This window comes from Pan paniscus, chromosome 9, assembly GCF_029289425.2.
Source record: "Pan paniscus chromosome 9, NHGRI_mPanPan1-v2.0_pri, whole genome shotgun sequence".
NCBI lineage: Eukaryota > Metazoa > Chordata > Mammalia > Primates > Hominidae > Pan > Pan paniscus.
Window position 1 is genome coordinate 112,727,170 of NC_073258.2, and position 27,075 is coordinate 112,754,244.

At 43.6% G+C, this 27,075-nt stretch overlaps 1 protein-coding gene across 3 annotated transcripts in view; it reads left to right on the forward strand.

The window, feature by feature from the left end:
* DIXDC1 (DIX domain containing 1) overlaps window positions 1-27,075 on the forward strand; it is a 95,504-nt gene that overhangs the window by 49,509 nt on the left and 18,920 nt on the right. For 2 of the 3 annotated variants that reach the window (XM_008971366.6, XM_003805441.6), the window contains 12 exons: window positions 4,279-4,391; window positions 5,881-6,029; window positions 8,778-8,867; window positions 10,419-10,472; window positions 12,557-12,607; window positions 15,961-16,065; window positions 16,499-16,552; window positions 17,047-17,139; window positions 17,220-17,291; window positions 18,559-18,648; window positions 18,943-19,104; window positions 19,620-19,686. In XM_008971366.6, the coding sequence (XP_008969614.1) occupies window positions 4,279-4,391; window positions 5,881-6,029; window positions 8,778-8,867; window positions 10,419-10,472; window positions 12,557-12,607; window positions 15,961-16,065; window positions 16,499-16,552; window positions 17,047-17,139; window positions 17,220-17,291; window positions 18,559-18,648; window positions 18,943-19,104; window positions 19,620-19,686 (1,100 nt within the window). Of the gene's footprint in view, window positions 1-470; window positions 1,323-4,278; window positions 4,392-5,880; window positions 6,030-8,777; window positions 8,868-10,418; window positions 10,473-12,556; window positions 12,608-15,960; window positions 16,066-16,498; window positions 16,553-17,046; window positions 17,140-17,219; window positions 17,292-18,558; window positions 18,649-18,942; window positions 19,105-19,619; window positions 19,687-27,075 lie in introns of those variants that run through there. The other variant, XM_008971369.5, reaches the window with a different exon arrangement.

Here is a 27,075-nt window from a genome sequence, read left to right on the forward strand (position 1 = left end):
TTTCTTCTAATGCTGACCCCTCATCCAGCTCTTTGGCATGCTGGGTTAGTAGCTGCCTTTTCCTCAGTGAGCCCCTGGGGAAGGAGAGGGCTTCTTGTGGCTATCTGGAACCCAGCAGGTTCCCGCACATTCTGAGCCCTCGCCCCCAGGGAGCCCACTTAGTGGCTCTGTGACCCATGAAGAGCCCAGGAGCCCCCAGATGTGGCTTGCTTAGGACGGGAGTGGCTCAGAAGGAAGGATAGCCCCTGGGTGTCTCATTCCCTGCCACTGCTCCTCCGGAGACGCCCTGGGGAAGCCCTGCCAGCCTGTTGCTCCGAAAACCGCATACCAGCCTCACATTGTAGCCAAGCAAAATGATCCTTAGTTGGTTAAAAAGAACACACGAAACGCCAGAGGGGAAGGTGGGAGGGGATAGGTGCTCGGCGAATTTTCCTGGGGAGCGTCAGAGTCTCCACCCCGAGGAGCGGCCAGAGCCCCATGCGGGCCTGACCTGTCCGACCGACCCCTCGTCCACAAAGGGAGGGCTCAGAGTGGAGAAGGCAAGGTTTTTGGTGCGGGGCTCCCCAGCACTCAGACCACTAGAGCCCTCCTCGTGATTCTGCCGATACGCAGCTCTTCCCCTGCCTATCCTGAGGCTCCCAATCTCCTCTCCTCGCATCCCCCAACCCCTCGTCGACGTCCCCACCCCCACCTCCACCCCGCCCAGCCCCGCCCCTGGCCCGCACCCTCAACCTCCGTCCAGAGCGGTCGGTTGGCCAGCGGAGCTGGCTTGGGTCGGACCCGGCTGCCTCGCCGCGTGTGACAGCCCAGGGAGGGAGCAGAGGGTGGGGCGGGGAGGGATCCGGAAGGTGGCACGGAGTGGGATCGCCGCTGGGGACTCGAGGCGCAGCCTGCGCCGCCGGGAGCCTCCCTCCCAGTGGGAGATGGGTTGAGATGCCCCCGCCAGGGGGGATGCCCGGCACCGTGCGTCCGCGGAGGCCAAGATGCAGCGGCCAGGGGCCGGCAGCCTGCGAGGGGAGGCAGCTTCCGCCGGGGCCGGGCTGCTGCACAGTCTGAGCGGCCGGGACTGCGCGCTTCAGAGCCTGGAGCATCCCAGTCGCTGGGGCCGAGACGCCGCCGCCGCCGTTCCCACTTTCTCCCGCGAGCCGGGCCAGTAGCTTTGCTAGCTGGCCTTCCCGTGGAGGCGTTTTCCAGCCCCAGCGCGGGGAGACATGCCTGAATTTGGGAGCGATGTGACTCTCAGCCTCCCACTTCACCCGGGGACGCAGGCTTGCTGAAGCCCGAGACAGGAGGGGGACCATGGGAGGGACGCAAGTCAAATGGTGAGCTGAAGCCACTCTGGCTTTGGAAGTGGGGGGCCTGGGTGGGAACAGGGGCAGGGCTGGAAGATGCTGTTGGCCAGAGACAGGCGGGGTGGTGGGAGCATTATGTTGGGAGGACCGGCTGCTGACCAGGGGTTATCACTATAAAATACGGTGGGCGTAGGAAGTGGAGCCAGCATGGGCGGGGGGGGGGGGGGGGAGAGGAGTAGCCCTTGCGCCTGCCAGGGTCTTTGGTGGGGGAGGGCACTTCATGAGGATATAGAACTCTTCCTTATTGCCTATTACCCGTTTAAAAAAATTAATTTGAGTGGGATTGGGAAGTATCTTTGCTGCAGGATTGCTTGTCTGATAAATTAAGATAGAAGAGCTATTAGACCTGTGGGAATTAAGAAATGTATCAGCCAGACCTGATCAGTCATTCTCTGACCTCAGAGAGGATTATGATGCTAAGTAGGGGATTGTTTATAAAATAGGACTTTTAAGCTAATCAGGGAGGAGCCTGTCATATACATAATTAATTAGCATTAAAATATTTTTTTCTGACCTGGGGCAGAGGATATAATGCATATTCCTTGTACATGAGGTACTTCTTTAGGGAGGCAGCAGGGTGCCTGCTCTGACATGTGCCTCAGGAGTTTCCTGCCTGAGGTCCTTTATCTCTCCACTTGGCCATCGAGTTTCATGGTCTCACCTCTCGGTGGCCTCACATTGGCAGCCTCAATTCAAGAAAGAGAAATGTTGTTTTCCTTTGGCTGCTCTGCCACTCCCCCAGCGGGGATGGATATCCAGACATCCGCCTCCTTCTGCCCTTATATGGGAGATAACTCTTAGGAAGGAGAAGGAGCTGAGCATGCGTCTGTGCTTTTAGGAAAGCAGTTTTCTAGCATCCTAGGTTCACACTGCACCCTCCTCCCCGATTTTGTCTCACACGTACCAACTGTGGTCCAGCAAAGTCAGAGGATGGAACATGTCATCCATAGCACCTTGTCAGATGAGAAAGTGTTTTCTTGTTTCTCAAAGATGAGCAGCTCTTGCAGGCCGCTTTCTACACTTGGATTCCCATTTCTGTAAGAAGGTAAATGCTGAGGCCTGAGCAGGCACAAATCTATTCTCCTTGTGAATGACATAGTACACTTGGATGAGAGCTTTTCAAGCAGCTAATTCATGTTGGCCTGGAAGTCAAGATTGCCTAAGTGGTGAAAGATGAATAAGAAAGTTCTAGAAAGCAATTGCTATTTCGGAATATCACTTCTTGCCACTCCCTACCCCTCCTGCCTGTTTGGTTATAGATCTATAGATATGGTTAAGCAACTTTCTTTAATTTGATATTTCAATTTAAAAGCTTTAAAATGTTTTCTGTGGTTCTAAGAAGGAAGAGAATGTATTTCTAGTTGAGGTCATTCCCAGCAAAGCCCCTAAAATACGGACAGTGAGGAGGATGAGACACTAGTCCTCAGGCTGCCTCACTGCTTTTGAAGTGCCTGGCTACCTCCACCATGCCTGGCTCTTGTTTTTTACTGGATTCTAGGAGGACAAAATGTTAACTCCTGATCGTGGTTGTGAGGATTCGCCTGGGAGACTTCAGGGGCACATTAAGTGGGTCAGTGAATCCTAGCCACTTTCACTGTTGTCTGGGTGATAGATTTGGAAAGAATTCCTGAGAGGGGGCTGGGCCCGGAGACCCCTCAGCCCCTGAGATTCTTTCAGTGCTGATGTTCTCAAAGTGCAGTGCAAAGAGAGATGGCTCGAGACTCCTTTTCCCTGTCACATGGAAGCACCAGCCTCACATTCCCATCTTGTCTTGTAGATTTGCTGTTTTTTTGGAGATTTAAAATTCCACTTCCCTGAAAAATCTGCATAGTTCCTTCCAAGGCTAGTAGTTATATCAGAACTTAAGGGCCAGGTACGGTGGCCCATGCCTGTAATCCCAAGTACAGAGGCTGAGGAGAGAGGATCACTTGAGCCCAGGAGTTTGAGACCAGCCTGGGTAACACGGGGAGAACTTGTTCTACAAAATGATTAAAAAATTAGCTCGGCATCATATGCACCTGTAGTCCTAGCTGCTCAGGAGGCTGAGGCAGGAGATTTGCTCAAGCCCATGAGCTTGAGGCTGCCATGAGTTATGATGGAGCCACTGCACTCCAACCTGGGCAACAGAGTGAGACCCTGTCTCAAAAAAATAAAACAAAACAAAATCTTAAGAATTGTTGAGAAGATTCTGAGGACAATTTGAAAGTATTGTGTCAGAAATATAAATAACTCTTTGATAGGAATAAATCAAGTAAACCCTTACTCCACTATTCCTAGCAGGTCTTTCCCCTTTTGACATATTATCTTCCCCTTGTCATGCTCTAGCTCAATTACTGATATATAACTGCTCCTCTGCCCAGCCTGGCAATGTACGCCCTCCAGCAACTTTTCCCCTTGAACCACCCCCACCCTGTACTCTCCTTTGTGATCAGCTCAGAGCTGATCTGCCATGATAACTTGGCTGGTATTGCCTGTATCTGTGAGAGATCAGTGTTTTGGAAATAAAATTTCCTTCTATCTCCAAAAGCTACTAGACACAGACTGGCATCAGTCTTTGAACGTGGGCCCAGGGATGGTGATGGAGGAGGTGGTGGGAGGTAAAACAAAGCAAAACTTGGAGTTCTTTGAATGCTAGATTACCCATCATTTTGGTGAATCTCTTCTCAATGAATTAGGCTTAAAGGCATCCTTGTTGTGGGAGAGACTTTGTAGGACTAGGTCATTCCTTTATTCAATATTAATTTCATTCATTCAAAAAGTTAATCATTAAATAAATATTTTATTTTCTGTGGGCCAAGTACTGTGTTACCCATGGAGGAGTAAGATGAATAAGAACATGTTCCTGTTCTCAGGAATAAATTATGAAAGCTGCTTTCTGAACAACTCTTCATAATAATCGTTTTTCTTCCTTTTTCTTCAATCACAGCCTGACTTCACCCAGTCCAATCCACAGTGCAAAGAGCGAGTCCATCATAACCCAGTCAGAAGAGAAGGCAGATTTTGTGATTATTCCCTCTGAAGGAATAGAGAACAGAACAGGTACTATCTCTACGCCTGCCTGGGCTGGTTCAAGGAACAGTCAGCTTGAAGAATTTAGAGGTCCCCATCACCAATAAGCTCCCTGGCCTTCCCCATCTCCATGGTCTGTGCGTGCAGGGTCAGCACTAGAGGGCTCTAATGACTTTGAGCCAATTAATGCGGTTATCCTCTTGCAGAATGTCATTTCTGATATCCTAGCTGTCAAAAATCTTGCAGCAGCATAGATAGGCCCTTTCTCAGCTGGCTGCCTATGAATTAGGAAATGACTTTGGGGCACTCAAAAGCCTTACTCAAGTAAACACTTTTATTATTCCTATCTTATACAAATAATTGCAGGACTTACATAACTTAAATTGGGACCAGAAATGCATTGTATGAGCTGAGGTGTCTGTGAGGGCACAGAGAATAGAGAGCAGGTCTATATCAGGCTTGGTATGAAGTTGCAGAAAGGACCACAAAGATTTCCCTTTGTTTAGACTTCCATACTCTGTCTCAGTTGCTCTTTATTTTTTCTTACATAGAGAGAAAAACATGCAAGAAGCAAAGTGCAAGACTTAGAATTGTATTTACCCACATGAGTTGTAATGAAACAGAGGCCCTCAGAAGAAAAACTGGAATTGAATTCTTCTGTATTCTGCTCCCCATCTAACCCTGGCATTAGTACCAAAGAGTCAGTCATGTTACTGAGTCAAAACTCCTGAGGCCTTAGAGAGAGAGGGAGAGCATTTACTGAGTGCCGCTCTGGGCCAGGCACCAGCAGGCCCTGCACATAAGTTACCTCATTTAATCTTTGCAGCAACCCAGAGGGGTTATTATATTCGTCTCATGAATGAAGAAACTCACTGAAAGAGTTTATGCCTTTCTGAATTCTAGAATGCATTTTAAATGGCTGTACATACAATTAGGTAGTATAAAATAGACAAGGAAACCAGAGCAAAGAGACCTTAAAGCTAGGAAAATAAAAGTGATATTAAACAGTTTGTACAGGTATGTTTTTATTGGTTTGTTTGCTGTGTGACTCACACAGTATTCTACATGAAAGTGGTCCACTTATGAGTGAGTGCTGAAAGGAATATTGAATTGAAGTCTCCCCTCTAAAGCTTCAGAGTAACCAGTAAGATTTTGTTTTCATTGCATCTGACAGCTCCTCTTTTTGTACCTGGCAAAGTCAGGCTCTTGGAATGCCAGTTCTAAGAATTAAGGGTGAAGTCTGTGTGGCGCATACCAAGGCTCCCGTGGAGGGAATCTTACTACTTCCTAAGTGTTTTAAAAGAGGATAGATTGTTTTAGCACCAAATGAGCCTGAGGCCTGAGCTCACAGCCAATTCTTTAGGCCTCACAACCCCACCTGGTGGAGAGTCCAGTCTGTGCTATGAGAACAGGTTCAGAACGCAGGTGACCTGAACCTGTGAACGCCACCCTGTGAACGCTGTCTGCTGGAAATCAGTTTTCTTCAACATGAACTGTACTCCCTCTTTTCATTTTGTAGAGGGGACAGATTCTCCATTATCTCGAGACTGGCGGCCAGGGAGCCCTGGAACCTATCTGGAGACCTCATGGGAAGAACAGCTGTTGGAACAACAAGAATATTTAGAAAAAGAAATGGAGGAAGCAAAGAAAATGATATCAGGACTACAGGTAGCTCTCTCCCTTGTAGTTTGCCCTTGTTATACCAATTGATTATTAAGTCAGTATTATCAATGGAAAATAAACTGATTTTAGTTTTCTAGGAGGTCAGAACTGAATGAGGAGTTTAGATATAGGGAATAGCACAGAAAGAGCAGAAAATTCCTTATATTTGAATACTTTAAATGGACTTTGTGGGCTACCGTTCATAGCACAGTGCTTAAGATTTCAGCAAGCCCAGGAGCCATTACTGACCCTTATCAAGTCCTTATTGTTGACTCTGTGCTACATAGGTGGGCTTCTACCCTGTATGTGGCTGCAGACTTGCAATTGCAGCTTCCACCAAAGAATGGCACTGTGAATAGTCTGGGATTTTCTTCTAGGAATTCTCTAGCAGGAAGAGTGTAAGAGCCAGTAATGCTGCCAGGTTTCCATTTGAATTTAGCTAAAGGATTTAGCTCACTCCTAATACATGTGCAAATGGATGCCAAGGCATGATGGTCAGGTAGAAGAGGTTTACTTTGAGCAACAAAGCCCTTCAGTTTTTCCTACACCTGTAGTGCCAGCTCGGCAAATCTACCCAAGACTGACTGACCCACTTGACATAGTTCCCACCCTGAGTGACCCCCTCATTCTTGTCTTTGTGTGTCTGTCTCTGTTTGGGGGAGTCCTTATAGTGTGCTGATGACCCTGAAATTGCCTAGGAATATTCCTTTCTGTTTGTGCTGGGAACTGCAGTGCTTCTGAATTGTCAAATATTTATGGATACGTAAACAAAGCCCACATTATGTGTGTGGCTCTGGCAGCCGGCAGGCGGTGGAGGGCGTGCTCCCAGCTAGCCTGCAACAGGGTGGGGACACAAAAGATTCCTAAAGAAAAAAGGAGATTGGTGCTGTGGCAAAGCAATTTGCATAACGTATGCCCCAGGAACTGAGAAGTGTGGGAGGAATGTTGCCTGCGTAAACATTCCCAAAGAAAGTTGTTGGTTTTCCTTCATTTGCTCTGTATTTTTAAAATGGCTGGCTTATGAGGCCTTTTAGATCGCTTTTCTGCCACTCCATTAACGAATACCTTAATGGAATGTTTTTGTGTGTGTTTTACTTGCATAGGAAGTATGTCATGGAGAACTTTGAGATTATACCCAACCAGGTTGTTCCCAGGATAATTTGCATTATATGAACATGGATATTCATCAGTTTGGCTCAAAGTTTGTTTGCATTTTCTTAGTCTGGGAGAAATTCGATGGCAGATTAGACAGAAAAAGAAGAGAAATGACAGGCAGAAAGTCAGCATCTTAATATTCCCTGCAAACAGAAGAGTTTTAATTCACAGGCACATGATCACAATGAGAATTTAGTTCCATTGTAGAATACAAAAGGGCTCACAGCATCCACTGGGCTTCTTAACTCTTTTTAGTGATTAACAAGTTGCATGCTAAGCCACATCCAAGATTTCTGACTTACTAGTATTCCTTAGTTAGAACCCTTTGAACAGTTTGCTGTTATAGTTGATATTTCCATAATGTTGAACGCCCTTAGCTCCCCACGGCCCTGGCTTCTTATATATGTCTGCACCTGTTGCCATGACTGGTGAGATAGCCAAATTCATTTGACTTACTCAAATTTTATTATAAAATGGGGTCACATTTTTCAGTCTTTCACTGACCTGATAGATACTCACCTGCAGGGACAGATCCATGTTTTGTGAGTCCTCACATATATAATTTGTGTGTGTGCAGGGGGGCTTCTTAAAGAATAAGATTACAAAATTATGAATATAATAATTAGGTATAGGCCACGCATGGTGGGCCACACCTGTAACCCCAGCACTTTGGGAGGCTGAGGCGGGTGGATTGCTTGAACTCACAGGTTTGAGACCAGCCTGGGCAATATGGCAAAACCCTTGTCTTTACTAAAAATACAAAAATTAGCCGGGTGTGGTGGCGCATGCCTCTAATCCCAGCTACTTGGAGGCTGAGACATGAGAATTGCTTGAACCCTGGATTGCAGTGAGCCAAAATCGGGCCACCGCACTCCAACCTGGGTGACAAAGTGAGGCTCTGTCTCCAAATATTATAATAATAACAATAATAATTAGGTATAGGACCTTGGGAGAGGCAATGCATGCGGGGGGCCTACAGCTGGAGCTTTCTTAGCTTCATGGTAAATCTGCCTCCCTATTCCACCTACGTATATTCTAATGAAAACCACCTGGGTCAGGAGCTGAAATGAATGAGGACATCTCTCTGCAAATGTGTTTTCCTTCTTGTTCTATAGAGGTTGCTTTAGGGAGTAAAAATGCAGAATCAGTAAAACAAACAAAAATCAAACAAACCCAAGTGAGTGCTCCAAATGTATTCCAAATAATTCATTATAATACTCATTTCTAAGCCATGATGATTCTACACTGCTTTTAGATCATTTTCTCCCTGGTAAAATTGAGTTTGAGCAGCTCCAGTTTGAAATGTGTTGTGTCTCTTTTGAAAAAAAGGTTTGTTTTTAGATTTTCTTCTGGGGCCAAGGCACCTTGAAGCAGAGCAGTCAGGTGTCCAGAGAGCTGAAAGAGCCAGAGCATGGACCTAATGAAAGGAACTAGTCCCAGGGTGAGCAATGGGAAGTATCTAAGGAGCAAAAATTACCAACGAAATTTCTTGAGGAGGCTGAGTTGTGATTTTAACTTGGGGTGAGCTTACCAAGTTCAACTCTGGACTAAGTCATCTGAAGGAGAGTTAAGTTTCTTTCTGCCTTTGTGGTTATTCAGGCCTTACTGCTCAACGGATCCTTACCTGAAGATGAACAGGAGAGGCCCTTGGCCCTCTGTGAACCAGGTGTCAATCCCGAGGAACAACTGGTGAGCTCCATCTTTTGTGATTGGACACTAAATCTGTATGTATTTTACTTGTATTTAGCATTTGACACGGCTGTTCATGCCTTCTTGAAATGCTGTCTTCCTTGACCAGTTCTGGTTTTCCTCCTACATTTTTGACCATTGTTTCCTTCTTCATTCATTTAATAAACAAATATTTATTGAGTGCTGACTATATGCCAGACCCTATTTCAACATGCTGGAGATATGGTAGTAACAAAACAGATCTAAGACCCGACCCTTATGGAGTTTACATTCAAGGTCTCTTTGAAGCTTCTCGTTTTCTGCTTGTGCCTTTAATGTTGGTGTTCCTCAGCATTCCAGTCTAGGCCCTCATGTGTCTTAAACATTCACCTGGGCGGTAGTATCTGCCTCCAGTTCTTCACTCACTTCCCTCTTGCTTCTCATGTATTTATTTCCAGCTCAGCTCTTGCTATGGATTTCTAGATTTATGTATGCAATATGCAACTGCCTACTTATTATCTCCACTTGTAAGTCCCATAAGCATCTCAATTTCAGTGAGTCCTAAATTAAAGTGTTTCTGTCCTCTGCCCAACCACCAAAGCTACTTGTCCTTTTGGATATCTGTTTTGGATACCAAAATGCGCCAAACAGAAATCTGAATATTGTCCTTGAATCCTTTCCCTCTACATACTTCCCTCTACATCCAGTCAGTCACCAAGTTTTACCAGTTTACATTTCTAATTTCTTTATCCAGTTTTCTCCATTCTCACAGCCACTTGAAAATCAAGCCTCCATCCAGTATTCTAACAGCCTTCTCACTGGTTTTCCTGATTCCTCTCCTGTCTTCCTCTAATTAAGTTTTTGTAAAACAGCAAGAATGATTTGCCTTAAAGACAAACTTCATTTTGTAACCCTTCTGCATACAACTTTTCATTGATTCCCCATTGCCTTCACTGGCCTTTCTTGATCTCGCCCTGATATTTCTCTCCAAATTCATCTCTTGCCATTTCTTCTTCCCTTTACCCCACCCCCTCCCCTGCACCCAACCCCCACCCCATACTTATTCTTTTTTTTTTTTTTTTTTGAGACAGAGTCTTGCTCTGTTGCCCAGGCTGGAGTGCAGTGGCACGATCTTGGCTCACTGCAACCTCTGCCTCCCGGGTTCAAGTGATTCTCCTGCCTCAGCCTCCCGAGTAGCTGGGATTACAGGTGTGCACCACCACACCTGGCTAATTTTTGTGTTTTTAGTAGAGATGGGTTTCACCATGTTGGCCAGGCTGGTCTCTAACACCTGACCTCAAGTGATCTGCCTGCCTCGGCCTCCCAAAGTGCTGGGATTACAGATGTGAGCCACCACGCCTGGCCCACCCATACTTATTCTAAGCTTTATCCATATAGATCTACTTGCTACTTGATGCATATACTTACATCAGAGAGCAGGAACTGTTTCCTGTTCTTTGTATCCACAGTACAGAGCTGGCATCTAGTAGTGCTCAATAAATATTTGTTGAATGAGTGGCTCTGTACTTCACAGCATAGGTGCTTAGCCATCTCTGTTTGTCTTATATTCAGATTATAATCCAAAGTCGTCTGGATCAGAGTATGGAGGAGAATCAGGACTTAAAGGTATGTCAAGACATGTACATTTTACCCCTTAAAAACATTATGGGGGCCAGGCATGGTGGCTCACGCCTGTAATCCCAGCACTTTGAGAGGCTGAGGCGGGCAGATCACAAGGTCAGGAGATCGAGACCATCCTGGCTAACATGGTGAAACCCCGTCTCTACCAAAAATACAAAAAATTAGCTGGATGTACTGGCACACGTCTGTAGTCCCAGCTACTCGGGAGGCTGAGGCAGGAGAATTGCTTGAACCTGGGAGGAGGAGGTTGCAGTGAGCAGAGATCGTGCCACTTACACCCCAGCCTGGGCAACAAAGTGAGACTCCATCTCAAAAAAAAAAACACCATTATGGGAATATTACACAACTTCAAGAGGGAAAGGGATTTCAGAATTGGAATCTTTCCTGTATCTGTATTATGTCTTTACTTGAAAGAGAGAGATACATCCCAAATATGTCAGGAAGGTAATAGCTTTTTAATCCTGGTGGTAGGTAATAGAATTTCGGTGTCATTATTGGTTGTACCATTCTATATGTTTGCATTATTTCATGGTTTTTATTCTTTAATTAAAAGAAAAAAATGTATCTAATACCAGTACAGTCTTTTTTTATAAATACTTCTCAGAATTCTTTTAGGTCAGTGATTCCTAGCTTTTCTTTTGGTCATAAGTCTATGAGTAAAGACATTAACCCTCTCCCTAGAAGTATGCATGTATGTTTGCACTCATACTCATAGACATGAATTTTGTGTTTTTTTTTTTTTGAGACAGAGTTTGGCTCTGTCACCCAGGCCGGAGTGCAATGGTGCAGCCTCAGCTCACTGCAACCTCTGCCTCCTGGGTTCAAGCGATTCTCCTGCCTCAGCCTCCCAAGTAGCTGGGACTACAGGCGCCCGCCACCATACCTGGCTAATTTTTGTATTTTTAGTAGAGATGGGGTTTCACTATGTTGGCCAGGCTTGTCTTGAACGGCTGACCTCATGGTCCGCCTGCCTTGGCCTCCCAAAGTGCTGGGATTACAGCGTGAGCCACTGTGCCTGGCCGACATGCATTTTTAATAGAGCAACTTTTATTTATTTGTTTTGTTTTGTTTGTTTGTTTTTTGAGACAGAGTCTCACTCTGTCACCCAGGCTAAGTGCCATGGCACGATCATGGCTAACTGCAGCTTCGACCTCCCAGTCTCAAGCGATCCTCCCACCTCAGCCTCCCAAGTAGCTGGGGCTTCAGGAACACACCACCATACCTGGCTAATTTTTGTGTTTTTTGTATAGATTGCTCTCGCCTTGTTGCCTAGGCTGGTGTTAAACTCCTGGACCCAAGTGATTCTCCCATCTTGGCCTCCCAAAGTGCTGGGATTATAGGCATGAACCACTATGCCCAGCCTAATAGAGCAACTTTTGAGCCCATCTGTGGAGTCCAAGTTACAGATCCCCATTTTAGATATGTTAATTGCAAAATCTTGATGTGATACAATAGGAAGAGAAGAGATTGGGGTCTGGGTTATGGTTGTTCCCCTTCTAAAATCTATTTCCTAGTGACAATCGTATACATATATTTTATCTATTGTAAGGGAATGTTAATTACTCAGTATTTCATTATTAGGCTAAATGTGTTTTTGTTTGGCCCACAAAGAACAATACCCTCTTGGATCAGAAACACTCCAACCCTTTGCTAAACATTAAAAATAGGGATAATTATTTAATGACATTGGGGGTAGGCATATTTAGATATGATCATATATTCAGTGAGAAGGATTTAGATTATTATAATTAGGTTTTCCTGTTGGTGAAGATTGCTAAATATAGAAATGAGAGCCTATGGGAATTATGGGGTATCTTCTTTCTTGGCAACTCTTCTCTACCTGAGCAGTTAAGCCTGGGTGCCAACAGGGAAGAACGGAATGGTTCTCTTCTTGTTTCTGTGGATCAGCCTGTACTGCTCACTGAACCAGAGCTGTTTTCTGCCTTAGTAGAGGGTTAATTTTTCACGGAATGATCAACTGGGTTTTGTCCTCTTGCCGACAGAATGAGGTAATGCATTCTGAAGCAACCCAGATGTCACCATCTGATCTAACTATATTTGGTTTGCAGAAGGAACTGCTGAAATGTAAACAAGAAGCCAGAAACTTACAGGGGATAAAGGTAAAAAAGAAGACATTTAATTCTTTAAATAAAGTCTCTGCAATGTAAAGTAGTCTGTTGGTGAGTGGTGAGAGTTGGAATTTTCTGTGGACCTTTAATAGCTCTGTGCTATTGGTAAAGAAAGGGCTTTGTGGGAGGGAAGTGAGACATGTCGAGGAATATACCTTTGTTTTGCTGAGGCTTATTTCTAGTAGTTATGATTCATGTTGCTACCATTTCCATCTGTTCCACCCTGATTGTCTCTATATGTAAAAGAATCCTCTTCAGTGTGAAAGATTGTCCTCTAGGGCCGGGCGCGGTGGCTCACGCCTGTAATCCCAGCACTTTGGGAGGCCGAGGCGGGCGGATCACGAGGTCAGGAGTTCGAGACCAGCCTGGCCAACATGGTGAAACCCCATCTCTACTAAAAATACAAAAAATTAGTCGGGCGTGGTGGCAGGCACCTGTAATTCCAGCTACTTGGGAGGCTGAGGCAGGAGAATCGCTTGAACCCAGGAGGCAGAGATTGCAGTGAGCTGAGATCATGCCATTGCACTCCAGCCTAGGTGACAGGGTGAGACTCCGTCTCGAAAAAAAAAAAAAAAAAAAAGGAATGTCCTTTAAAGAAATTGTTATTTACTTTGTTTTTGAATAGTTAACTAACATTCAAATCATTTTAAAGGTATAAAAAGATAAACCATGAAGAATCTGCTTGCCAGCCCTGTCCCATCAGTCATCTAGTTCTCTTTCCTAGAGGCATCTTTTTTTTTTTTTTTTAAACGGAGTCTCGCTCTGTTGCCCAGGCTGGAGTGCAGTGGCGCAATCTTGGCTCACTGCAAGCTCTGCCTCCTGGGTTCACGCCATTCTCCTGCCTCAGCCTCCCAAGTAGCTGGGTCTACAGGCGCCCGCCACCACGCCCGGCTAATTTTTTGTATTTTTTTAGTAGAGACGGGGTTTCACCGTGTTAGCCAGGATGGTCTCCATCTCCTGACCTTGTGATCTGCCCGCCTTGGCCTCCCAAAGTGCTGGGATTACAGGCGTGAGCCACCGTGCCCGGCCTTTTTTTTTTTTAATCTTGACACGGAGTCTCACTCTGTCGCCCAAGCTGGAGTGCAGTGGCGCGATCTTGGCTTACTGCAATCTCCGCCTCCTGGGTTCAAGCAATTCTCCTGCCTCAGCCTCCCGAGTAGCTGGGATTACAGGTGCGCACCATCACACCCAGCTAATTTTTGTATTTTGAGTAGAGACTGGGTTTTAGCATGTTGGCCAGGCTGGTCTTGAACTCCTGACCTCAGGTGATCCACCCGCCTCGGCCTCTCTAAGTGCTGGGATTACAGGTGTGAGCCACCATGCCCGACCTCCTAGAGGCATCTTAACAGTTATCAGCACATTTGTGTCTATATCGCTTTCCCCCACAGTTTTACCCAAATGGTAGTATACTAGAAATAAAACTTGACACCTTGCTTTTTTTCACTTAGTAGTATATCTTCGAGCTCATTCTATGTCAGTAGTACATAAAGACTTTCCTAGGTCTTTTTTATGGCTGCATAGTATTCCATTGTATTCCACTGTATACATACATATATATATGCTAAATAATTTATTATACATGATAATTTCTAGTCTTTTGCTAATATAAACAATGATCTAACAGCCTTGAATATATGGTTTTTTTGTGTTGTTTTGTTTTTTCTGAGATGGAGTCTTGCTCTGTCGCCCAGAGCTGGAGTGCAATGGTATGATCTCAGCTCACTGCAACCTCCACCTCCCGAGTTCAAGCAATTCTCCTGACTCAGCCTCCCGAGTAGCTAGGATTACAGGCGTGTGCCACCACGCCCAGCTAATTTTTGTGTTTTTGGTAGAGACGGGGTTTCACCATGTTGGCCAGGCTGGTCTCGAACTCCTGACCTCGTGATCCGCCTGCCTTGGCCTCCAAAAGTGCTGGGATTACAGGTGTGAGCCACCATGCCCAGCCTGAATATATGTTATTTCACCCAAATGGGAGTATAATACCTAGAAGTAGAAGAGGATGCTTTTAAGTGGCTGCTTTTCCCCTCTTCCTTGCACATCCGTTCATGGGCTAGACTATTCACTCAGCAACATTTTCCAAAGTATATTCCGTAGGCTTAGTACTTTTGAAACACTTTAAAAAACAAATGTGTTCCATGGTCAGATAAGTTTGAGAAATGCTCTGCAGTCTTGAAGACTCACTGTGAATAATAACATGTAAAGGATCTGAAAAGGTCTGTCATAAAGAGGTTGGCCTAAAAATGATTTAGAATTAATAACCACAGAAGTGTCTTTTCTCCCATGTAACATCATGTGGCACATTAATGTCCCATGGAGCACATTTTGGGAAATATTCCTTTGAACTACTGATGCCAAGGGCATCTTAGACTTCCTTTACCATGTACTGTCATGGCAGAGTGTATAATTAAGAATGGGCTCCCACATTCTTCAGAGTCTGTACCCTTTCTTTGCAGTCTGTAAAGAGAGAAAAGTCAGGACAAATATATTAGAATGCAGCCCTAATCCATTAGTTCCATTTGAAGTCACCATGGTTGATGGAATATGTCACAACTGTCCTTATAAGCAAGGATATCCAGCTCACCTTTTGTTAGGCTTGATAGGAACCAAGAGGGTTCAAGCTGAGGCAAAGAAAGCCTAATGCTATTAAGATCCTAGGAAATTGGGAAGAGGGATCATGAATCAAAGAACAGTTATGCTCAGTGGAAATATAATTCTAATCCTGGTCCAGACTAGGCATTGGAAGCCATTGGAAGCAGGATAGCAGCAAGGCTCTGGAAGCCAGCAAGGGAGTGATTTCAGGGATTCTTTAACAACAGAGTGGCGGGCATGAATAGGGCCCATCTCTCCAGGAAATGGGGACTGGGCAGAGAGGTAGAAGGAAAAACAGCTAATCTAGATTGAGTATTTATATGCCCAAGATATAGATGAGAAAGCCCAGGTGGGAGAAAGTAGAGTGCATTGTCCAAGGCTAACATCACAAAAGTAGTAAGTGGTAGGTTTATAATTTGAATCTATGTCTATCTGATCCCAAAGTCCAGTCATTCTCTCTCGAATACACCATGCTGTCAGGATTGAGGGTGGGGACAAATAGTAAGCAGAGAAAAAAAATCAGGCTTCAGTAAGTTTCATAGAACAGTGGATAGGATTTTGCTCTGGATGCTAGTTTCCTAGAGGGGGACAGAAAAACCCCTCCTCAGCAACTCGTGGCAAGACCCTTTACCCCATTTGTCTTCCAGTCTGCCATAACGAATGCTGGAAACACATTAAAGGCTTTAGTAATTTGTAATAATAACTGGCTGATTGATGAACTGAGACAACAATAATTAGTATGCTTTTTCCCCTAGGATGCCTTGCAGCAGAGATTGACTCAGCAGGACACATCTGTTCTTCAGCTCAAACAAGAGCTACTGAGGGCAAATATGGACAAAGATGAGCTGCACAACCAGAATGTGAGTTAAATCAATGAGCCTTGACCTCAGTGAGCCCCATTAGCAGAACAGGCTACTGCACGAAGAACTATTAGATTGGCCATCCTAATCTCTTATCTTGCTTCTGGGATGCCTGCCTTAAGTGTCTGCAGTTATTTTTATTCCCCATTAGACTCATCTCTGTTCCTAGGTGAAAGCCCACATCATACTGGGCAGGAAGGTCCTTGATCTCCTCTTCAACTTTGAGGACACTGAGATACAGAGGCAAAATTGTGGTTCTACAGTCTAATTACTTCACTAAAAATGTGGAGAGCAGCTGTGTATTTTTACCATCATATCCCCTCTGTGCTGCATACTGTAACTGCCAACATTAACTATGGTTACTAAGTAGCTGGTTTCCTTGAGGGTTAGCAGGCAGTACCTGCGTGCCATGAATTCTTTCTTATTCTTGCAGGTGGATCTGCAGAGGAAGCTAGATGAGAGGAACCGGCTCTTGGGAGAATATAAAGTAAGAATGAATATCAGTTTGGAAATAACTTCCACTGACCTTTCATGAACAGCCCGTTATTGTTGCTCAAAAAGCACTTAAGTATTCTATTTTCATCCTTTTTGATTTTTTTTTTATCCTTACTTTTTAGAAGGAAGCATTTTTCTGTGTCCCCTGATGCACTAGCTCTGAAGAATAGATGGCACAGCTAGGAGAGGGAGTACAGGACTAGGGGTCTAGAAACTTCAGTTCTAGTCTTAACCTTTATCTCTGACTAGTATGAATGGCTCATGGTGGTCCTCCTACAAATGGCAGTTCCCTTCTTCATTACTCTTGAAGAATCCTTTGCACTATGTAAGATTATTATGGTGTGTAAAGTCTTCCTGGTATATTTTGAGGAAAGGACTTTTTTTCCTGAGGCTCTACTTTACTTGAGTGGAAGTTACACTGCAGAGGGTGAACTTTTCAGTGTCCCTGGTTTTGCCGCTCATCTGAAAGCTCTATCTTTATTGCAGAAAGAGCTGGGGCAGAAGGATCGCCTTCTTCAGCAGCACCAGGCCAAGTTAGAAGAAGCACTCCGGAAACTCTCTGATGTCAGTTACCACCAGGTCAGAACATATTCAGCCACTGACCTTCCTGCCTCTTTGGCCCAAAGAAATCCTTTTCTGATTTAGTGTCTGTTTTGCAGGTGGATCTAGAGCGAGAGCTAGAACACAAAGATGTCCTCTTGGCTCACTGTATGAAAAGAGAGGCAGATGAGGTAACCTAGACCCCGTGTTCTCCCTCCCACATTTATGAAGCAAACAGGGAGATTGTGTTTCTGACTCAGAGCTGAACCAAGGCCACAGGCTTGTTTGTTAGGAGGCTCTATGATGAGCTAGTTAAAAGTGCAGGTTCCAGAATAAGAAAATCTGGTTTCACGTTCCACCTTTATCACTCCTACATTCTGTGGCCTTCAGTTGCTTATCTTCTGAGCCTTAGAAATAGGGCTTATTTGGAAAATGGAAATAATAGTGATTCAGTCTGTCATTATGAAGAATATATGAGATAATCCACATAAATAACTAAACACAGTTCTGTTGGAGCCACTTGGCATAGAGTCAGGCTCAAAAAATATTCACCATGGCTTGGCACAGTGGCTCACATCTGTAATCCTAGCACTTTGGGAGGCCAAGGCAGGTGGCTAACTTGAGGTCAGGAGTTTGAGACCAGCCTGGCCAATGTGGTGAAACCTCGTCTCTACTAAAAATTACAAAAATTAGCCAGGCGTGGTGGTGGATGCCTGTAGTCCCAGCTACTCAGGAGGCTGAGGCAGGAGAATAGCTTGAACCCGGTGGGTAGAGGTTGCCATGAGCTGAGATCATGCCACTGCACTCCAGCCTGGGTGACAGATCAAAAAACAAAACAAAACAAAACAAAACATACATATATATATATATTCACACATACATATATATACACTCACACATATATACACACACACATATACACATACATATACACACACATATACACATATATAAACATACATATATATGTATATGTGTGTATATGTATATGTATGTATATATGTATATGTATGTATGTGTATATTATGTATATGTATGTATGTATGTATGTATATGTATGTGTATATATATGTATGAATATATATATATGTGTGTGTGTATATATATATTCACCATTATTTTTAAATTACTGAAGCAAAGCCAGGCAGTGCTGGAGCAGCATTCTGAGGCTCTCCAGTGCTGTGGCAGAGGCTAGGTTGGGGCCTCCAGGTGGAGGTTAGCATTTCCTTCATTCACATCCAACAATGCGTACTAAGTGTCAAGTGCTGGGCATACAGCAGTGACCAAAAGGGGAAAAAAAATCTATACTTAAGAAAGATACATTTTAATAAAGAGAGCCATTAAACAGACAATTATATACTTCATCAGGAAGTGATAAATGTAAAGAAGAAAAATAAGATAGCACATCTGGTTTACAATTCTCCCTTTAACAAGCAACATTTCTTCATGCTGCTGTAGGCGACCAACTACAACAGTCACAACTCTCAAAGCAATGGTTTTCTCCTTCCAACGGCAGGAAAAGGAGCTGCTTCAATCAGCAACAGAGGGGTAGGTACCTGGAGTTTTGATGGAGTCCTGCCACTTCTCACTGAAACCAGAAGAGTGCCAAAGCCATGGCCAGTGGATGAGGCCTTTGATATTCCAGTTCCCTAATTCCTGGATCTGTGGAGTGTGTAAAGATGTGAGGCACTTGCTATCCAAAATTAAGAATTAGTGGGCAAACCATAGGCCTGCTTCTGTGGGGGAAAAATCTTCTGGAAACTTCTCTCCTATATCCTTTTAAGCCCAGTGGTTGGGAAGTGGCACCGTGCCATGCCAGCAACACCTTATTTTTGCCCACAGACCAGCGACCTGCAGCTTGTTCGAGATGCTCTCCGCAGCCTGCGCAACAGCTTCAGTGGCCACGATCCTCAGCACCACACTATTGACAGCTTGGAGCAGGGCATTTCTAGCCTCATGGAGCGCCTGCATGTTATGGAGACGCAGAAGAAACAAGAAAGAAAGGTAACCCTCTTGCTGTGGTATCTCTCTTAGGCAAGCTCCTGAGAAAGCTGGGTTTTAAGAATTTTAATTGAGATGAAGGCAGTGTGAAGAGATACAAGATCCTGTTAAAGGTTAGAGTTGTTTTTCTCTATTGTTTTTTCTCTCAGTGGAACTGACTATTCATCATGGTATGACAATCCAGAGAAGAAGTTCATGGTCATACTTGCTCCCAGCAACTGTAGCTGTGTAAGGATTGTGGCTCTTGACCCCACAGGGTCTCCCTTTACGCTTCTTCCCCTCCCACCTACCCCTGATTGAGCTTGGCCTTGGATGAGAAAATATAGGGAAAATGCATTGGAAACCAGAAAGCCTTTCATATATATTATTATTGTTAGGATAAATATATTAGATTTTATATGTTGTGGAAGAGATGGTAGAAAAGTATGTAGTATTTTAAGCACACTTTTATGATTTAAATTTCTTGGTTAAGGTCTCCCATTGATCATAACTCCTGTGATTTTTGTGTGGCTCCCCAGGTTCGGGTCAAGTCACCCAGAACTCAAGTAGGTAGTGAATACCGGGAGTCCTGGCCCCCTAACTCAAGTAAGTACCCATTTTTGCTCAGTAGGGACTCCTAGCATATTAGACCAGAAATTTAGTATTTTTCACACTACATTTTGGGGATGTAATTTTTCTTGTAGTACTTCACTTTTGTACTATTTTGTTTCTGTAGCAATACTGCAATTGAGTTAGTTCTAAGACTATGAAGACATATGCCATCACCACCCCCAGTGCCATTTAGCCACGTGCAGGCAGGATGCTGTTGACTCACAGAGGCTAAAATATCTTTGAAGAACACAGAAGCTCAAAAGATTTATGCTGAAAAAGCCAAATATAAAACAACAAAAACACATACATACGTAAATTTTTCTACACTCCCAAACAGCACAAAAAAAAATTCCACTTCTTCCTTGAAGCAAGGCGTTTAATTTCTTTGGAGATATTCTTAAAACTTTGAGTGCTCAGGCGGGGCGCGGTGGCTCACGCCTGTAATCCCAGCACTTTGGGAGGCTGAGGTGGGTGGATCACCTGAGGTCAGGAGTTCAAGACCAGCCTGGCCAACATGGTGAACCCCATCTCTATTAAAAATACAAAAATTAGCCAGGTGTGGTGGCACACGCCTGTAATCCCAGCTACTCATGAGGCTGAGGCAAGAGAATCACTTGAACCCAGGAGGTGGAGGTTGTGGTGAACCCAGATTGCGCCATTGCACTCCAGCGTGGGCGACAGAGTAAGACTCCATCTCAAAATAAAATAAAAACTTTGAGTGCTTAAGGCGTTTAGTTTAAGTCCTGCAAAATGTTTGCACCATCTAATGGCCATGGCTAGGAAGTGTATTTTAACCTGCTCTGTGCCCACTCTATATTTTTTCCCATTTGTTCAAACTTGTTGGAAAGCTACCCTGCCTGGTAATTTCTATTTTAGTTTGTATTTTGCCTTTTGTGGCTTAGTAATGTTCATGTTTTCTTATCTTTTAATCAGGCCTAATCAAAAGGTATCTAATAATTTATAAAAACCAAATAGTAAAAAGCTGACTAGAAACAGTTTTGTATGTTACATATAAATTTTTAAAAGCACATTAAGAAACCTAAAGTAAAAATCTGAAAATACTTGCAAAAATATGAAATGTAAAATTTTTTTGTAGAGTAAATAAAATAGCATTTCAAACCTCTGATCCCAGATATCTTTTCCTCTTGGATGAGGTTATCTATGCTGGGAATGAAACAAATTTTTTTTCTTTAGCGGCGGGGGATGGAGTTTCACTCTTGTTGCCCAGGCTGGAGTGCAGTGGCGCGATCTCTGTTCACTGCAACCTCTGCCTCCCGGGTTCAAGCAATTCTTCTGCCTCAGGCTCCCCAGTAGCTGGGATTACGGATGTGCACTACCACGCCTGGCTAATTTTTGTATTTTTAGTAGAAATGGGGTTTCGCCATGTTGGCAATGAATTATTTTATTACCAGAATTAGTTTCAGTTTCCTTTTCTAGCAGTGTTTCAAAATAGTCATTTCTATTGTTTGTAGAGGATTTTTATTATTATTTTATTCATTGATTTCTTCAGATTAGTGTAAACTGCCAATATAAATAGGTGTAAATACTTAGAAATTTCTTTTTTAAGTATAATAAATTTCCCCCCGAAAAATTACTTTGTGCATATATAGTATTTATTTAAAGTACTACAAATAAATCTATAGCTGCTTGAAAACTAAGATGTTAATCTAATGCTTCCAGTGATAACTGTATTCACAAATAAGCTGAAATATCTCTTATCTGAAAATACAAAAATCTGTGTAACTTCTGCCAGCTCTCTAGCTACTGACTTATTTCTCTTACTCCTCTACATCAGAATTCTTAAAAGAAGAGTCTATATTTGCTCTCTTTTCTTCCTCACTTCCTGTTCACTACTCAGCCCACTACAGTCTTTTATCTGTTACTTTGCTTAGTGTTCTTCTTGTTGGGTCTCTGTTGACTTTCTTGTCGCCTAATCAAGTGGTTACTTTTTAAACCTTATCTTTCATTGTCTTTTCAAAAGCATTTACTATTCTCTAAAAGTCTCCTGGAAACTTTTTTCTTCTTCAGTTTCAGTGTCATTCAGATATTCATTTAACATATTTACTAAGCATCCATTATTCACCATCAATGTTAGATGCTGGAGATATAGAGATGAAGAGGTTAGACTTGGCACTTGCAGGTAGTGAAGTAAATACCTGAGTTTTCCTTCTAGTCCCTCTTGAATCTCCTTTTATTCTGCTCTAATTCTTGAATGTTGATGTGTCCTGGGATTCCATCCAATTGAAGCCTAAACCTAAGCCTTTTCATATTGTCTTCGGCATCAGGTGACCTCTTCCACTCCCCTGGCTTTAACTACACTTGTGTGCCGATAATTTTTATGTTTTATCTCAAATCTCAGTTATTTTCTGAGCTTCAGTACTATTTTTTATTTTTATTTTTATTTATTTTGAGACAGAGTCTCGCTCTGTTGCCCAGGCTGGAGTGCAATGGCGTGATCTCGACTCACTGCAAGCTCTGCCTCCAGGGTTCAAGTGATTCTCCTGCCTCAGCCTCCTGATTACAGGCGCCCGCCACCACGCCCGGCTAATTTTTTGTATTTTAGTAGAGACAGGGTTTCACTGTGTTGCCCAGGCTGGTCTTGAACTCTTGAGCTCAGGCAATCCACCTGCCCCGGCCTCCCAAAGTGCTGGGATTACAGGCGTGAGCCACCACGCCTGGCCTAGTACTATATTTTTAAATGTAAACTAGATATCTCTCTCTGTAGGTCCCAAGGCACTGTAAAGTCATGTCCAAAACTGGACACAAAACAATAGAGAGGGAAAAATACAGAATATACAATCAAACAGATCTAGGGTACAATTTGGGCTGCACCATTCAGCACAGTGTGTGACCATGGGCAAGAATGTTAATGTCACTGAATCTTAGTTTCCTTTTTTATGGAACCAAAGTAATATTGAAGAATTTGAGCATTAAATGAAATATATAGAAATCATCTAGTGTACTGTGGAGCATATGAGAGATGCAAGGCAAATGTTTCTCATTCCCCTCTGGCTGTGCCCTTTCTCTTTCAATATAATTAAATTTCCTGAAAGAGTAATGTACTTTCTGAACCCACTTCCTTTCTTGCCATTTACTCTTAAGGGAAAACAATAATTATTTCAGATTTAAAATAAAACAGTAGATTAGTGAAATCAAATTGAGAGTTCAGATAAAAACCCATATAACCAGAGAATGTTCTTTTCAACCAATGGTGCTTGGGACAACTGGATATTTCCATGAAATGGGACCCCCTACTTCACACCATATACAAAAGTTAACTCAGACTATAGATCAGTGACTTAAATGTAAGAGCTTAAAGCTATAAAGTTCTTAGAAGAAAACATAGAGAAAAATATTCATGACCTTGGATTTGGCAGTGGATTCTTAGGACATCAAAAGCATGAGCAACAAAAGAAAAAAGATAAAATTGGGCTGGGCACAGTGCCTTATGCCTGTAATCCCAGCACTTTGGGAGGCTGATGTGGGTGTATCACCTGAGGTTGGGAGTTTGAGACCAGCCTGGCCAACATGGTGAAACCCTGTCTCTGCTAAAAATACAAAAATTAGGTGGGCGTGATAGTGGGCACCTGTAATCCCAGCTACTCGGGAGGCTGAGGCAGGAGAATCACTTGAAACCGGGAGGCAGAAGTTGCGGTGAGCTGCTCCAGCCTGGGTGATAGAGTGAAACTCCATCTCAAAAAAATAAATAGGCCAGGTTCACGCCTGTAATCCCAGCACTTTGGGAGGCTGAAGCAGGCGGATCACCTGAGGTCAGGAGTTCGAAACAAGCCTGGCCAACATGGCGAAACCCTGTCTCTACTAAAAATACAAAAATTAGCTGGGGGTGGTGGCAGGAGTCTGTAATCCCAGCTACTCGGGGGCTGAGGCACAAGAATCACTTGAACCTGGGAGGTGGAGGTTGCAGCTAGCTGAGATTGCGCCACTGCACTCCAGCCTGGGCTACAGAGGGAGACTTCGTCTCAAAAATAATAATAATAAAATAAAATAAATAAAAGATAAAATTGGACTTCATCAAAATTAAAAACTTTTGTGTATAAAAGAACACTATCGAGAAAGTAAGTAGACAACCTACAGAATAGGAGAAAATATTTGCAAATCATATTGTCTGATAAGGGTCTAGGATCCAGAATATATAAAGAACTCTTACAACTCAACAGCAAAAGGACAAACAACCCAAGAGAAAATAGGCAAAATACTTGAATAGACATTTCTCCAAAGAAGATAAAGAAATGGCCGGCCAGGTGCGGTGGCTCACACTTGTAATCTTAGCACTTTGGGAGGCTGAGGTGGGCAGATCATGAGGTCAGGAGATCGAGACCACCCTGGCCAGTGTGGTGAAACCCCGTCTCTACTAAAAATACAAAAATTAGCTGGGCGTGGTGGTACGCACCTGTAGTCCCAGCTACTCGGGGGGCTGAGGCAGAAGAATCACTTGAATCTGGGAGGCGGAGGTTGCAGTGAGCTGAGATTGTGCCATTGCACTGCAGCCTGGCACCAGGGCAAGATTCTGTCTAAAAAAAAAAGGGGGGCCAATAAACCCAAGAAAAGATGCCCAAAATCATTAGTCATTAGGGGAATGCAAATCAAAACCACAGTGAGACACCACTTTACACCTACTAAATGGTGTCAAAAATGGAGAATAATAAGTATTGGTGAGAATGTGGAGAAGTTGGAACTGTCATACATTGCTCTGGGGATGTGAATGGTGCAGCTGCTGTGGAAGACAGTTTGGCACTTCCTCAAAAAGTTAAACATGGAGTTACCATATGACCCAAAAGAATTGAAAACAGGAGTTCAAAAAAACTTGTACGTCTATGTTCCTAGCAGCCATATTCACAATATTCGAAAGGTAGAAACACCCCAGATGTCCATCAACTGATGAATGGATAGACAAATTCTGGTATATGCATACAGTGGAATATTATTCACCTATAAAGAGGAATGAAGCACTGATCCATGCTACAACGTGGATGAACCTGGAAAACATTATGCTAAGTGGAAGATGCCAGACACAAAAGGGCACATATTGTGTAAGTCCATTTATATAAAATGTCCAGAATAGGCAAATCCATAGAGACCAAAAGTAGAGTGGGTTAGCCAGATGCCAGGGTCAGGAGCGAGGGAGGAATAGGGAATAACCACTCAGTGCATACAGGTTTTCTTTTGGGATGATGACAGTGTTCTGGAACTGGATAATGGTGGTTGTTTGCACATCATTTTAAATGTACTAAATGCCATTGAATTGCACACCTTAAAATGGTTAAAATGGTGAATTTTACTACAATTTTTAAAAGTGAGATTTTGTAAAAAATAGCAGTTCTGCCTTCTACCTAGGATGTAGAAAGCCAGAAAGAGCCTTGCTTCTACCCAAAAAAACAAGAAAAAGTTGGATAATCTAAAATATCGTAACTTTCTTGAACCCATCAGAGAGATGAAATCATAGTGCAGTCAACTAGCCTGAAAAAGAAACAGGCACCTACAAGGAGAGATAGGATACAAGTACTGGCTCACTTGTGGTAGACCCTGGGAGGAAGATGGGGCCACTATACAACAGATAAGAATTCAGCTGAGATTTTTTTTTTTTTTTTTTTTTTGAGACGGAGTCTTGGTTTTGTTGCCCAGGCTGGAGTGCAATGACACGATCTCAGCTCACTGCAGCCTCTGCCTCCCAGGTTCAAGCAATTCTCCTGCCTCAGCCTCCCAAGTAGCTGGGATTATACATGCCCACCACCACACCTGGCTAATTTTTGTATTTTTGGTAGAGACGGGTTTTCACCATGTTGGCCAGACTGGTCTCGAACTCCTGACCTTAGGTGATCTGCCCGCCTCGGCCTCCCAAAGTGTTGGGATTACAGGGGTGAGCCACTGCGCCTGGCTTGAGATTTTTAATTATTTGCTAAAGGCTGAGAAGACAGTATAGGAACCTTGGGAGCCACAGACACGAGGAATTTGCACCCACTTGCAGACACTTTTTCATGACTACCAGGTACTTATGAAAATGTTGGTTGTGACAGTGAGATATCATCTTACCCCAGTTAAAATGCCTTTTATCAGAAAGACATTTGACACAGCAGGCAAGTGAAAAAAAAAAAGGACGCTAGCAAGGATGCAGAGAAAGGGGAATGCTTATTATACACCATTGGTGGGCATGTAAATGAGTATAGTTAAATAGAAAACAATGTGGACATTCCTCAAAAAAATAGAAACAGAGCTACCATGTGATCCAGCAATTCCACTGCTGGGTATGTATTCAAAAGAAAGGAAATCAGTATATCAAAGAGGTATCTGCATTCTCATGTTTATTGCAGTACTATTTCCAATAGCCAAGGCCGGTCAGAGTGGCTCGTGCCTGTAATCCCAGCACTTTGGGAGGCTGAGGCAGGAAAATCGCTTGAGCTCAGGAGTTTGAGATCAGCCTGGGCAACAGAGCAAGACCTTGTCTCTACTAAAAATAAAATTAGGTGGACATGGTGGCACACACTTGTAGTCCCAGCTATTCAGGGGGCTGTGGTGGAAGGACAGCTTTAGCCTGGGAGATAAAGGCTGTGGTGAGCTATGATTGTGCCACTGCATTCCAGAGTGAGATCCTGTCTCAAAAACAAAACAAAACACCAAATAAACAAAAACACAATAGCCAAGATATGGAATTCATCGAAGTGTCCATCAACAGATGAGTGGGTATAGAAAAAAATATATATATGCAAAGGAATATTATTATTCAGCTATAACGAAGCATAAAATCCTTTCTTTTGCAGCAACATGGATGGAGCTGGATATTATTATGTGAAGTGAAATAAGCCAGGCACAGAAAGACAAATACCACATGTTCTCTACCAGTATGTGGGAGCTAAAAAAAATGTTATCTCATGGAGATAGAGAGTTGATTGGTGGTAACCAGAGGCTGGGAAGGCTTGGGGAGGGTGACAGAGAGGTTGGTTAATGGATACAAAAATACAGTTAGATAGAAGGAGTAAGATCTAGTGTTTGATAAGAAGTAGGGTGACTATAGCTATAATTTATTGTATAGTTTGAAATAGCTAGGCTGGGCGTGGTGGCTCATGCCTGTAATCCCAGCACTTTGGGAGGCTGAGGTGGGCAAAACCTTGTCTCTACTAAAAATACAAAAATTAGTGGGCGTGGTGGCAAGTACCTGTAATCCCAGCCACTTGAGGCACAAGAATAGCTTGAACCCAGGAGGCAGAGGTTGCAGTGAGCTGAGATCGCACCACTGCACTCCAGCCTGGGAGACAGAGTGAGACTGTCTCAAAAAGGAAAAACAAAAAAATAAAATAGCTAGAAGAATTGGGGTGTTTTAACGTAAAGAAAAGATAAATGTAGGACAGGCGCAGTGGCTCACATCTG